General features: G+C 33.9%; 1 protein-coding gene across 3 annotated transcripts; it reads left to right on the top strand.

The window, feature by feature from the left end:
* Window positions 1-2,818: 2,818 nt before the first annotated feature.
* Window positions 2,819-6,682, top strand: LOC145048887 (polyadenylate-binding protein-interacting protein 12-like). 3 transcript variants are annotated; one of them, XM_078997517.1, is made up of 10 exons: window positions 2,819-3,150; window positions 3,293-3,830; window positions 3,922-4,032; window positions 4,113-4,230; window positions 4,327-4,439; window positions 4,553-4,612; window positions 4,697-4,744; window positions 4,837-4,905; window positions 5,727-5,788; window positions 6,326-6,682. In XM_078997517.1, exons 2-10 carry the CDS (start codon window positions 3,324-3,326, stop codon window positions 6,381-6,383), a joined length of 1,146 nt encoding a protein of 381 aa, XP_078853643.1. In that variant the 5' UTR covers window positions 2,819-3,150; window positions 3,293-3,323; the 3' UTR covers window positions 6,384-6,682. The 3 variants fall into 3 exon arrangements, with proteins under 3 accessions (XP_078853643.1, XP_078853642.1, XP_078853644.1); XM_078997516.1 differs by having other exon boundaries at window positions 2,820-3,150; window positions 3,269-3,830; XM_078997518.1 differs by having other exon boundaries at window positions 2,820-3,150; window positions 3,269-3,830; window positions 3,925-4,032.
* Window positions 6,683-15,488: the final 8,806 nt, after the last annotated feature.

Genomic DNA, 15,488 nt, shown 5'->3' on the forward strand with positions numbered 1-15,488 from the left:
GTTTGAGTTCTGACACACCCGAGAGTATGCCCGAGTCCCTCAAACCAAGGCTCTAATACCAACTTGTAACATCCCAAATTTCCAATAAAAAATTTCATTTTTAAGTAACAAAATCGTTTCCATAAAATATAAAATTCCAATCACATTTGTTTTAAGAATCCATAACATCAGACAAATTATTCATAATATCAAAGTGTCCCAAATAAAAACGCCAGAGAGTGCATGCCGCGCCATCACATCGGGCTCTTGCCCTTAGATCCTGAAGTACCTAAAAAACCAACAAACTGTAAGCTAACACTTAGTGAGTTCCCCATAACATACCCCACACAATCCACATAATCACATAAACCATATCATCCATATAAGCTACATAAGTCATGCATATAAACATATAAGGATACCTTGGAAACCCTCCAAGGTCTTACACCAGGTGTCACTAGAACCCCCATGTGGTCTTAACCCACTACCATGGGAACCCCCACATGGTCTTAACTACCCACCATGGGAACCCCCACATGGTCTTAACTACCTGTCATGGGAACCCCTACATGGTCTTCCTTAACTGCCATAGGAACCCCCACATGGTCTTAGCTAACCACATAAATGTCATATAAGCTAAACATGCAAACATACTAGGATGCCATGGAAACCCTCCAAGGTCTTACATGGAATGCCATGGGAACCCCCGCATGGTCTTAGTCCACTGCCACGGGAACCCCCGAGGGTCTTCCATGTGAGTATCATAAGGACAACTAGCATATCACATATCATATAATCAACTTGTATTACACATAACACATAATGGGTCGCCCTTGATGCCTTCGACCCATTGGTATGGTGAGGAGACTCACCTTTGTCTACTGAACCCGAAAGATGCTCTCCTAACAGTCCGAAACCACCAGTGCTGAACAATAATACCATGAACCCAAAATTAGGATTAAATACAATCTAATTACACAAACCAATTATCTAAGCCCAAGTCCTTCCATAATGGCCCAAGAGTCTTTCCTTTGCTAATTGGCTCAAAGTCTATACCCAAAGCTCTTAATGGGCTACATGACCCAATAAGGTCCAACCAAAACAACCATGACTCAAAACAAATTAATCGGACCACCAACCCAAAATATTACCATGCCCAAAACTGATCAAGGCCCAAAGGGCTTACGAGCCCACACAAACCCCAAAACCAACTGGGGTGCGTAAGCCAAGCGTACCACTTCAGTACGCTCAGCGTACTGAGTCCTTGGTTGTACGCATTGTGTATGCTATATTACGACCAACGTACAAGCATATTAAGCACTACTTCCATTAAGTGCCTAATACTTGATAATCTAACATCCAACATCAGATCAGAGCTCATTAAGACGTCCTAGGGCATAAAGTTGACAACTTTATGCCCTTGCATGCTATAAGGGACTTCAAAACTTCATTCTTCACATTAAGACTTCATATAAAGCTTCAAACTCATGCATGGAGTCTAGATAACCTTCAAGCTAACACCTTTATGCATCTAGAATGCTCATAAAGCTTAGATCTAACCATCTTAGTCTCTGGAGTTGCTCAACTCTCAAGAGAAGATCCAAGAACCAAAAAGGGGACAATATAGAAAACCCTAACTCAATCTAATGAATAGGATGGCAAGATTAAGACTTTATACCTCTAGAAGCTCCTCAAGGTGAACCAGATGTAGGTTCTTGCAGCCCAATACCACACCAAGCTTGCTCACTAACTTATTCTTCTTAAGTAAGCTCAAAAGTGGCCACTAACACACTTTTATGCTCAAAAAACACATTCTCAAAGGAAAACTGAGGTAAAGGGACGAAATGAGACTCTAAAGGCTAATTAGGGTTTAGTCACAATGAATTAAGGATGTTTAAATAGGTGTCAAGTTCGAAATTTAGGGTTTTGCTCTTCTGTCACGTACGCCTCGCATACCTCTTGGTACTCCTAGCGTACGTGGCCACCCTCCGTGATCATCCATCCTTAGTATGCCAAGCATACTCCTTAAGTACGCCCATAGTACTTAAGGGACCATTATGCTATACTTTTTCGTTTCAAGGGTACAAAGGGTATTTACCTGATTTGGAGTGTTACACGTTTACTATGAAAAAGGTGTTTGTATATATTTTTTTTATAAATATGTGTTTGTATACAAACATTTTTATAATAAAATAGGTGTTTGTATAGATTTTTTTTTGTAAAATATATGTTTGTATACATTTTTTTTATAAAAACGAATTTGTATATATTTATGTACTTAATAAATACATATTTTTTGAAATAGGTATTTTGTATACAAAAAAAAATTATATTGAAAATATAGGATTTTTTCTATGCAAATATGTTTTTTTATATAAATATGATTTTTTTAAAAGAAAAAACATATTCGATTTTATTTTGAGAAAAAAAGTTATAAAAAACTAAAATCATGATGAAATCATAATAAAATTCTGAAATTTTGATAAAAATGATAAAAATTTTATCAATTTTGTAATAAAATTTAAAATCCAGACAATAATATAAATTTTAAATTAAATTTGTAGTAAAATTTTATATCTAAGTTAAAAATGTAATTTTTAAAAGTTGAATAACCTACTGACATAAAAAAATTAAGTTAAATTAAACACCAAATTTTTAAAACTTGATTGAATAAAAATATTTATAAATAATAAATCTATTATAAGATCAGTATCTTACAACTTTTTTACGGTTTCCCTTTACATAATACATACGATTACATGTGTAGTCAGTTGTGGAGAATAATAGGTTTTGTTATATACAAATAAATATAATAACCTTAATTTATATCGTATTTATGTTTTTGGATGTTGTGCCACCGAGGTGCATACTCCAAAAAGTGGTGTGCTCAAACGGACGATCCGAAGAAGACACCTCTCTCCTCTCACTCTCTTTCTCTCACTCTAGAACCTTCATGTTTAGGTTGATGAATTCCTCACCTCTTTCTCCTCTTCTCTCTTTGCAGCATAACGAAATGGTATTATGTTAATAAAGAACGCAAAAGCTATGCTCTTTATGCTCCCTTTTTTGTAAAATTTTCTAACTAATTTATAATTAAATAATCCCTCGACGGGGATCTATGAGGTGAATTCAATCGATAGATGAGTAGTTTCATCTGTACTCCTCAATCAGGTAATCTTTTCTTTGATTGCTTTAGAATTGAATTGGGTCAGATCATTACTGTAATTTTGAATTGTTTTTCTCGAAATCAATTTTCGGATTGGAACGATAAAATCAACTAAATTTGCAGAAGAATAAAAATCCCCTTGTTCAGTCTAGTGTCAGTTACTGAGCCGATCGATATTATGGCTGTTGTTGAGAATGGTGGGTCGAACAGCCGTGTCGAACCAAACGATGTTGATCAGTCAAAACCATTGATTTCGAAATCAAGGTCAAGTGATCAGCAACAGAGTTCGGATCAGCAGAAGACGACACCACCTAATGGAAATGGTAGTCTGGCATACAATAACGGTGTCTCAAACAATCATCATCAGCATCAGATGACTACGAATGGCGTTGATCATCATAATCAGGAAGACGACGACGACGACGACGACGAAGAAGAAGAAGAAGAAGAAGAAGAGGGTTTTAAAAAAGAAATGCGTGATTTAGCTGAAATGCTATCAAAATTGAACCCTATGGCTGCAGAATTCGTACCCCCTTCACTCTCCAACAACCATCCTAGACCCCTTCTAGTCCCACCATCTCCTACTTCTCACTTTGGTTATGCCGCCATCAACAACTTCCTTCTCCAAACCAACACTACACCAGCTTTCACCAACGCCAATTCCAATGGAGCTTCTACTAGACGGGTATACCCAAAATCATCATCCCTAATCTTCTCTGTTGTGTATTTCTCTTTCTGGTGTTGATTCTTGTGAGGATTTTAATGGTTATGGATAGAAGAAGAGTAACTTTAGTCATGGGAAACGAAGGATGAATAGCCGAACTAGCTTGGCACAAAGAGAAGATGTCATTAAAAGGACTGTTTATGTGTCTGATATTGATCATCAGGTACTTGTTCAACTTCAGTTTCATTCTTGCTTGCATTCCCATTAGTAAAAACCTTTAATCTTTCTTCCCTCTTGATTCAGGTTACCGAAGAACAACTTGCAGCTCTCTTCATTGGTTGTGGACAGGTTGTAGATTGTCGTGTATGTGGTGATCCAAATTCTGTTCTTCGGTTTGCCTTTATAGAGTTCACAGATGAGGGTATTATGTCAATACAAGTTCACAAACTTTTATTAAACAAAATTTTTATTTATTCACTCACTTAGATACATTGAATTATGTGTTTTATGATTGCAGAAGGTGCAAGGAATGCATTGACTTTAGGTGGAACTATGCTTGGATATTATCCAGTTAGAGTATTGCCTTCAAAAACTGCAATTGCACCAGTAAATCCTACTTTTTTACCTCGGGTGAGATTCTTTAACTTATATTTGTGATTTGTGAAGTTGGAATAAGCTTTGGAATTTGGATATGTGGTTTTGAACTTTTGTTGATGCAAATATCATTTCAAATTTTGTTTTAGTCTGAAGATGAAAGAGAAATGTGTGCAAGAACTATCTATTGTACTAACATTGATAAGAAGGTAAGTAGTTGAAAACCTTTCATTACATTGTAAATGTATTTGTAAAGGACAAGGGCATTATGTGATGTATTTTATTTAAAACAGGTCACACAGGCTGATGTGAAGCTCTTTTTTGAATCACTTTGTGGCGAGGTTTGTAATTATTCACTTATGAAAATTACAAAGCTATTAGTTATTGAATTATTGTTAACTATATATATGTTATGAAAATTGTCATTTCATAGGTGTATCGCTTAAGGTTGCTTGGTGATTATCATCATTCAACTCGTATTGCATTTGTGGAGTTTGTTATGGTAATTTTCTAAGCTTTTTTATGTAGTTGTTTTGGATTTTGATCCTCTATAAGATATGCAATTTCTTTCTTTTAAAATTATGAGCATATAATCAAATTAGGAGATATGGTTAATCTCAAGTATAGAGTAGAACTTGGAGATTGGTGTAATGGGAATTTGAACTTTGAATTCATATCTATTATTGATGGAAATTGTTTTTTGTATATTTGGATGGGGTTAATGTCCATAAGACCAAAATGGAATATTTTTCTGTATATTTAAATGTTATTGAATAGCGTATAGTTATTATGATTATTATTATTGGTTTGTTATGAAGTTTTGTTCCATTTATTCCATAGAAAATCTTCTTATTGTCTTGATCAGGCTTTAGTCTCTTGTTTTTTTTGCATGATCTATCATAAATAGCAATTATTAAGAAAAAAAGGGTCTTGATTTTTTCCCCAAATTAATAGCTTAATGGATAAATGATGTATAAAAATTATTCTAAACCGACGGCGCACTTGGGATTTGGGAAAAACTAGTGGGATTTTTTTTTTTTTTTTTTTTAAAAGATGACTTAACGGGAAAAATCTTATTTTCCTAACATTCTTTATAAAGTTGTTCTTTCTGCATTAAGTCAAATAGAAATAGTGATATGTAGCTTTACCATATTAACTCCTGTTCCCAATAAGTCCATTAAGAAAAAGAAAAAAAAAAAACCCATTAGGATACATTTAATATTATATGTTGATTTATTTCTTTTTGTGCACATTAGATTTATTGCTTTTTGCCAAAAAAAAAATAGGAGTTTTTTTAATCTTGATTTCTATTGGATTTTACAGGCGGAGAGTGCAATTGCAGCTCTGAACTGTAGCGGTGCGGTATTGGGATCATTACCAATAAGGTACCGCCGGTGTCTATCCCGCCTTTTTGAGCGGGACAAAAAACAAAAACTCTACTTTTTGTCTCATTGACATTAATTCAGTCTCACAGTACAAGTACAACATGATCTGTCTTGTCTTGTCGTATCATATCATGTCATTTATATTGCAGTCTCGCATCATATAGTACGTACAATCTACAACCCAATCCGTCTTTTCTTGTCTTGTCATTTATATTCCAGTCGTCTCACATCTGATACAATGCAATCTATTGCAATCTCACCTTAGATACAACAATACAACCTAATCTGTTTTGTCCTGTCATATCATTTATATGTCATTTATATTGCAGTCTCACATTAGATAGAGTACAACCGAATTTGTCTTGTCATGTCATTTATATTAAATCTCACATCAAGATACAGTACAACTTGATGTGTCGTGTCGTGTCTTGTCTTGTCATGTCATTTATATTACAGTCTCACATAAGATACATTATGTTTTGTCTTGTCATGTCATTTATATTGTCTTGTTAACATATTTATTGTATATTGATGCAGGGTGAGCCCATCAAAGACTCCGGTTAGGCCACGTGCACCTAGATCTATGGTGCACTAAATTGATGATCGTTTTTCTTATTATAGACTCATCTACGGGCTATATCAATATATCTAAAAATACATATATGTAGGTGAACAAGAACTGGGTTAAGGTACTTTTGTTGGTATTTATGTTTCTAGTTTCTGTCCTAGTCCAAATGTGACCATGGATCTGTCATTATATGTTGAGTTTGGATAAACGATTTAAGCATTCCGTGGTTTATAACTCATTAAGGTCGAGTTTGTTACATGGAACTAGAGAAGCTGTTTAGGGTTATTTTCGATGATTATGATGAGGACATTTACGTCTTTTGAACTTGCGAGATATCGAAAGTAAGTTGATAAGTTACTGAATTTTAATTTGATATCTTAAGATAAATTAAAGAAAAATGAGGGCAAATTTGATATCTTAATATAAGTCAGTGAAGATGTCCGTGCAACACGTCTTTTTTTTTTTTTGATGTTTGTTGGGTTCATGTACACAAAAATCTAATATGTTGTAGGGTCTGTGATGATAAACTTCTTTTAAGAGGTGATGTCAATAGAATTCGAATAAAAAAAGTTGTCAAAATAGATTAAGAGGTTTTTGATATTCGAATGTCAACATCTAAATAAATAATAGATATTTATCTCCTAATAGTTGACGTAAATTATGATTTAAACCATGCAAGCAAGTTCATTAGAACTTATTTACAGAAAAATGCAATACGGATCACAAATGATTAAAAAAAAGTCATGCATCCATGCCTAACGTTAATGCCTCGTTTATATATAAAAGTTACTTTAAAGGATGCTAAGAAAATCAATTTGCAAAAAAAGAAAATTATTTAATATTGCTTGATGTATAATAGACTCTTTACAATGCCGTCATCTACATTGCAATTCAAAATGGTCGCAGTTATAGATGCATATATGAGAAATAAACTTGGAAATCATGCTAAAAAGTAAAGATTGTATATATGAGAAATAAACTTGGAAATCATGCTAAAAAGTAAAATTGTATAATATCAATTATGTTGACTCTAGTAGTGCAGTGGTACTCGGATTAAGCTTCTGTCTAGATGCTCCAATAAATTTCTTATCAAGTCAATAAATGAACTTTTGCATTTAATCCAAGTTTCATTGCATGTATAGACATACTTGAAAGGCTATTTTCGTTAGTTATAACATATCATTGTGCATACCAACTTTGGAAGTATCTACAGGTTACGTTGCTTATAAGAAATCATATTAGCAAAAAAAAAAAAAAAAAAAAAATCATGCTCACCATTGCTGAATTATAATTAAATAGGTGTATGATGTTGAAAACTTATGCATTGTAGCGATGTCAAAGAGGATGGTATTATACATAAAGTATAAAATATTCCAAAAGACCAAGCCAATTATTTGGTAAGTAAAATGGTTTTAGTTTATTCAAATCTAAAATTGTTTCTGTTGCTAATCACGTCATTTTTGTCACTATAATAAGATTATTTCTGAATAGAACCCAACACATGTTACCATTTGTTAAACAATAAAAACTAACTTATCAGCTTATTACATTTTGGTACAGGATAAGCTACACCTAAACATTTTTTAAACTTTGTTTGAACACCAAATAAGTTAATAAATACTATTAAACCATGAGTTATTTTAAATAAGCAATACCAAACACCCCTGAATGAATAGTTATTTATCTAATACCATGTATAAGATAAATGTAACAGCCATCTCCCATAATGTATTAGTGGGTGATATAAATAAGTCAAATGCATGGTTTTTGAGGAAACCCATATACCACGACGTGATGCATGGAATGTCATGGTGTGGCATGCAAGGTGAAAAACGCATATCTCCGGCAAGCTCCACAACATGCTACAAGGATGGTCACGATGTGGCGGCTACTGCAGCCCAAGCCAACGATTTTAGGGTTTCCTCCCTATTTAAGCACCTTAACTTCAATTTAGGTGTGACATTCCTAATTTTAAGTTCATTTTAAAAAATTTATTTATGCTTATTTTAAAACAAAATATTTCTTTTGTTGCGGAATTGATCCCAAAAATATTATTTCAATGTGAGATAATACTAACATTAAACATTTTCGAAGAAACATTCAATGTTGATATATTTTCAAAACTTTGGATGCTATAAATGATACAAAACATAAACATAAATAGACCTTACATTAATTTATATTAATGATCTACATCTCCGTTAATCTCTTGGTGTAATGTATCTTCGCATCGATGCCTATGATATAAATAACTGAGTGAGTCAGGTTGGGAAAGCTAGTGAGTACATAGAGTTTTCAACCATAATAATATAGTTAATATGTTAATTTATCGAAAAATTAACCCAATTACCCGTCCCCGTTTTATTATGTATTCTTCCCTAAGGATTTATCCTAAGGGTCGTCAACTACATCGCATTTACCTTTCATCGCCTACATCGCATTTCCTTATATGTTTGTTGCTAAAGACTTTTCCTAAGGATCATTGCCTACATCACATAGATAGTACTGTTTCGAGGATTACTCCCCCAATACGTGTCCAATAAGGGTTCGAGTATCATTGAATAAATACGTAGTTACTACATCGCTCGAACTTGTAATTCATCACCTACAGGTTATGAGTATGTCGGTGTTTCCACATGACTAGTTTATATTAGTCAATGGTCACCATTTATACTCTAGTAGATGACTACATCGCAATGTTGCAAGTCAAGGTCAGGGCATCATCTCTTATTTATAATTACGTATTTATACATATCTACCATCACCTATCTATCATCTCCTATCTACCATCCCCTATTACTACCTATTACATATTTATAAGTATATATTACTTATATGATTAACTCAATTTAAATGTCATCTCATATTATTTTATCTAACACATAACATTTCTGACACATATAATAAGCACATAAACCATGTAAATATTTAGATACTTCATATTTATGTGTACGATGAAGATAACTATACACTCATTTGATAAAGGTGGATGCCTTTGGATTTGGGTAGAACCTCATCTTAGCATTTTCAATAACCTAAATGTATAACACTAAGTCTTAGTCTAGTTTCATAATCTCAGTGACTATAATAATTATAGTCTAGATTCCTCACTAATCCTAATGTTTAAAACAAGATCTATCAAGTAAGGATCAGTCAGGTAGTACAGTTGGGAGGCAAGATCATTTCCGCATATAGCCTTTCTGAAATCCAACAACCATGCCAATGTGAGCATTCTAGACACCTCTCCCATAAGTAGATCGATCGGTATTATGACTGAAATTACTGATAAATCTTATTTATAGGTCCATAATAACGACTATGACTACAAATATAAGTTACACTGAAAGAATGAGAGTATAGCTTAACTTACAGAGATTTCTTGGACAAAAGTTTGGGAATTGCACTAGCATAGCTTCTACTTGCTAGCTATTACTAAAACTAAGGGAAAACAGGCTAAAAGTTGAAGGAACTCGAGAGGAATGAATTGAATAGGTGTGAATACCGAATGGTGGTTAAAGCTCTATTTATAGCCAAATTTGGGGTACACGATGTGCAAATGGGGCGCACGACACACAATTTTAATGTGACATATCCCCAAAAATTTTGTGCCACATGTCACACTCTTTGTGGTCCGTGTTTTCACCTTCTAGAAGCACGCGTCGTGCACTTGGAACTGTGTGCAGCAAAAAACCCATATTTTGTAAATTCCATAACATTTCCATACGGACTCCGTTTTTTACGTTCTTTTTTTCCACGCACAGCCCTCACCAAGTACTACAACTTTGCTTTAGGATCCATTGGATAATTTTGACTTTATTTTTATCCCTTATTTTTATATAATTTAATGAATTTACAAAAATCATAACTCTCTCGTATGGACTCTAATTTTGGTGTTCCTTTTACCAAAATTCATATCTTAAATAGTACTACGGTTTTCATTTTGGTGACTTTACCTAAAAGTCAACAATTTTCTTCGTACCTTTTGAAATTAATAATTTTTAATTATAAGGTTGATTTTTATATCTTATAAAATTCATATCTCCTTCGTATGAACTCGGATTTCTACGAAATTTATATTTCTGGGACGATATATATATATATATATATATATATATATATATATATATATATATATATATATGTTTTGGCACACTTGTTTTTACGATTTACAGACGATTCAATTTATTTTTCCTATTTTTCGTAATACGAAACTTATAGTATATTTTAGATGCCTAGCCTAACTTTGCAGGCGTTACAATTATCTCCGTTTTAGATGATTACGTTCCGAAATCGTCAACAAAATTGGTCTTGTATAATGACTCCACACGTTACCTTCTCATCATATTCAATAACCATAACTCTTATGTCTTTTCAATTGAGTTTCCACTTATAGACTTCTTGACTATTAACGGTGCTCAAAACTGCTCTTGCTCTTCCTTCTTATTTCGATCTCTATTGGAGGCTCTTGTTCCTTCTTAGAATTGATTTGATCTAAGATAGGGTCTTTTTACTTTGACTATCAAGACAGACTAATGGGTCGTGTTCTAATTACCTCTTATTAAATGATGCAACGGATAGAATTGAGCCTCTTTGAGTCAGACTCCTACATGGAGGATACATTACTTCATGTTGTAGTTTGATATAATCACATTCTATCATGTAGCACTTCTAGTTACAGGCTGCTTGATCTTAACCCGAACGCGATACCTCTACTGATCGCTTCGATTATCTTTTCCTTCAATCTAAAGTCGAATGATACGTCAATATTACTTCGTAGATTAGTCGGACTCGATTCAATATGACTACTAGGGTTGGAATAATAATTAACTTAGTGTCATCACTGAAACAAAGGTAATTATGGAAATGAATAAAATAGCTCAAATACTTAGAGACTTAGTAACCTTGTGACTTTCCTTGATCCAAGTGCGAGTCTTGTGCTTCCAGTAATATAGGCCTCTACTACCTTTCAGACCTACTCATACTCGTCCCAAGTATTATCTCGCAGTTCACTAAGTTATCATAAAAAGGAAATCATATAGAAAACACATAACATAATTTAGTAATTTCATTACTTCTAAAAACGATTACAATCTCATTTATACATTACACCTATTGCATCAGGCAGCGCAACTATCTAAACGATTATAACATATGAACTTGCTCTCTTTCTTCTCTCTCATGGGGCATCAACTCCACCTCTTTCTGCATCCAAGATCATATGATATGCCCTTGCTTTTGGCCTTGGCAGAATATTTGGTCTTGCTGCTTCATTTTTCTTTGGGCAATTCTTCAGAATGTGTGCACCATCTCCACACTCGTAACACTTCTTGTCATCGAATGTACAATCTCTAGAATAGTGACCCATCCTTCCACACTTATAGCAGGTCACCTCCCCATCGCACATTCATGAGTGCTTCTTTCACTTTTCATACCACATTGCTTCACCATTTCCATCTGGTTTCCTTTATTTGGGGTTTGTCTATAAGAATCTACCCTTCTTGTCGGACTTTGAAGGTTCTTCACCCTTCTTCTTCTTGCCAACTTTAGTCTTGTCTGCGATTCTTTACTTGATCATATATTCCACAGACTTTGCAATCCAAGTTGCTACTTTAAAGGTAAGTACCTGCTTAACTGACATAGTATACTTCCATGGTATCCCTTTGGCGTACCTATCGATCTTGGATAGTTCTTAGGAATGAATGAATGAAGGATAGATGATTCTTAGGGTAGATCCTTAAAAATAAAGAATATAATGGGGATGGGAAGTTAGGTTAATTGTTTGATGATTAAACATAATTATATTATTGTGGGTTGAAAATCCTATGTACTCACCATGTTTCCCAACATGACCCACTTAGTTTATTTGTATCACAGGCGTTGATACGAAGCTATATTACACTGAGAGATTAAACGAGACGTAAATCATTAGTGTAAATGAATGTAAGGTTTCTTTATGCTTATGTTTCTGTATTGACGATGGCATCCCAATGTTTTAATATAAAAAAAATACATTTCTTCGAAAATGCTTTGATAATATCTTTATCATGTTTTCTGTGAACAAATTCCGCAATATTATTCTTTAAAATGTATACTCTAATTTTAAAATAAGCATAAAATTTTTAAAATGACCGTGAATTTTGGGATGTCACACAAAAGAACCTGTATGATTGACTTTGATTCTCAAGTTGGAATCCATTGTGGTGATTTTGTGTTAAGGATGAACGAAAATAGGAGAAGGAGAAGGAAATCAACCCTAGATTTTAGGGGAAATAACAAAGGGGAAGGCCATCTATATTCCCGTAAATCTTTTAACCGACTAACCTATAATACCCGGTAAAATGGTATTTTTTTCACTAAAAAAAGAATAATGATGTGTTTTTTGTACGTTTTTGAAACATTGTTACCTTTTTAAGTCATTTTTCCGAAATTGTCCCTAATTTTATGATATTAGACAAAACTGCAAAAATGGTCCCCATGGTTTCTCATTTTATGTGGTTATGGTACAAACCTTTGAAAAGTTGTAGATTTCGTCTTTTTCAACAAGTTTTGTTATGGTTTTGGTCCCTCTTCCGTTAACTTTTAACAACTTAACTCTTAACTTTTTAAAAATTATCATTTTACCCACATGACCATTTCTGCAACCAAACTACAAGTACCATTTCTATATATCTTCTTTTTATTTTAATTGAATTATTATATATTAACAAATGTTATTTTTAATATATACTATTTATATATTAATAAATATTGTTTATTAGATTATTTAATTCTTTTAATTAAAATTTTTTAATTTCTTTGTTATTAGGTATTTTAATTGGATTATTATATACAAATAAATATTATTTTTAATATATAATATTTATATATATTAATATATATATATATATATATATATATATATATATATATATATATATATGTTATTAGATTATTAATTTATTTTAGTTAATTTTCTTTATTGGAATAATTCTTTTTTATTATATTATTATATATTAATAAATATTTTTAATTTATAATATTTATATCCGACTAAATATTACATCTTCATCGGAGGTCGAACAGAAACTCACCAACCTTTTACAACCAATGATGACGGTAGTCACCTGCAATAATACCACTACCATCACCCGATTACCACCACCACTTTTAATATTTATAGGAGTTTGTTGTCCTTTGTGTCGGATATGGATGATTTCAGAAGATTGTGAAGATGTTGTCACAGGTGGCTATCGGGGATGCTGGATGAAAAAAGTTAGTAGGGTTTCGTCGGACCTCCGATGAAGGTTTTTGGCGGTGATCCTAAAGATTTTCTTTAATGAGCAGGCGACGCTTTTGGATATTTTGATAACTTTGTGGTGGAACTAATAAAATTAAAATGAATTAATATTATACTATAAAATAAATTAATAATATAATAAATAATATTTATTATATAAAAAATAATAAATTAAAAGTAATATTCCAATAAAAAAAAGAATTAATCCAAAAAAGGAGTTAAAAAATTAACAAAAAGATATTAATACAGCCCTAAATCTAGTATTTTGTAACATCCCAAAAATACGGATAAAATTTTGTTTTTAAATTCATTCAAATCATACGATACGAATCTCAAAATAGTGAAAAGTGTATTATAGCAACATGTTATCAGAGTATAAATTCCTAAAATCTCAAAATGTGGAAACCATAGGGTGATGTGGTGCGATCAGGTCGGGATCTTCCCCTTCGAGCTGGAAGTACCTGAAACATAAACTAAAAACTTTAAGCACAAAATGTAACATCCCAAAAATACGAGCCAAAAATTTCATTTTTTGAAAACATATACTTAGCAAAACATTAGTAGTAAAACATACACCAACCACATCATTTCATAAAAGTGTGCGTGTCTGGAAAACAGTTTATAAAAAAAAAAAAAAAAAAACATAACAACGTCAGAGTACAATCCCCAGGAAGATCTCATGGTGCGGAATACAAGCGTGTGTGTGATGGGCCGCTACCGCGCCGGCTCTTTCCCCTTTGAAGAAGAGGTACCTGAAACCAAAGCTGAAAACTGTAAGCACGAAGCTTAGTGAGTTCCCCCAACATACCACATACCATACAATCACATAACATACAATATATTGTCAAGCATATCTGGGTGTTCGACCTACCCCTTCGGTCCTCTCAACCGGATACAGACTAGTCTATCTGGGAGCTGACCTCCCCTTCGATCCTCTCGAACGGATACTGACTAGCATATCTGGGTGCTGGTCTCCCCTTCGGTCCTCTCGACCGGATACTGATTAGCATATCTGGGAGCTGGCCTCCCCTTCGATCCTCTCGACCGGATATTGGGGACTATTTCACCCCCTACTACTACCACATAACACATATATCACATAATATATCTAGCATGGCTGGGCATGACCGCCCCTTCGGCCCTATCGACCGGTATACTAGGGACTATCTCCCCTTACTGTTATTAGCACATATCATCATATCTTACTAGCACATTAGCATATCACAGGTAGTAGCAATCCTAGATGAATATCACAGAGACAAACATCTATCGTACAACCCTACTGGTGGGCCGGCATTGTGGCCTTAGACCCACCGCTACTGCAAGGTAAATCACCTCGTTGCTGCTGATCTGTGTGGGAATGGTCCGTCTGCTGCTGCTACTCCGAAAATCCTCCAGCTGCAATTCCCACCAAACACTTAGTCAAATACTGCTAACCGACCTCATGGTAAACTGACCATTTACCCTTAACCAAAACATGAGTCAAAGTCAAAGTCCATTTCCAGTTGACCCAACTCACCGAGTTGGCTTGTCAACTCGCCGAGTCCCTATCCCTTTATCTGACCACTAACCCATCTCTACTCGATGAGTTTTCCTTCTAAGCTGATGACCCAACGATCTTCATTCTACTCGCCGAGTTGTATGAACAACTCGTCAAGTTTGTCTTCATCTAAAGAACACTCTATACTTAGACTCGTCGAGTTGTATGAACACCTCGTCGAGTCCGTTCTTGAGACAAGAAGATTGCCTTGAACTCGCCGAGTCATGGCATTGACTCGCCAAGTTACTACATGAGTGAGTCTGGCTTCCAACCCACTGAGTCACACCCTATGACTCACTACTCCAACCCGCAAACA

This window comes from Lactuca saligna, chromosome 5 (assembly GCF_052625555.1).
Source record: "Lactuca saligna cultivar CGN05327 chromosome 5, ASM5262555v1, whole genome shotgun sequence".
NCBI classification, from domain to species: domain Eukaryota; kingdom Viridiplantae; phylum Streptophyta; class Magnoliopsida; order Asterales; family Asteraceae; genus Lactuca; species Lactuca saligna.

What these genes read in the sequence shown, in the direction of transcription:
- LOC145048887 (XM_078997517.1), top strand. Translation starts at nt 3,324, where the DNA reads ATGGCTGTTGTTGAGAATGGTGGGTCGAACAGCCGTGTCGAACCAAAC. An exon ending in TGTCTGATATTGATCATCAG is followed by an intron (nt 4,033 to 4,112) that starts GTACTTGTTCAA and finishes CTCTTGATTCAG; the next exon opens with GTTACCGAAGAACAACTTGC. An exon ending in CATTTGTGGAGTTTGTTATG is followed by an intron (nt 4,906 to 5,726) that starts GTAATTTTCTAA and finishes TGGATTTTACAG; the next exon opens with GCGGAGAGTGCAATTGCAGC.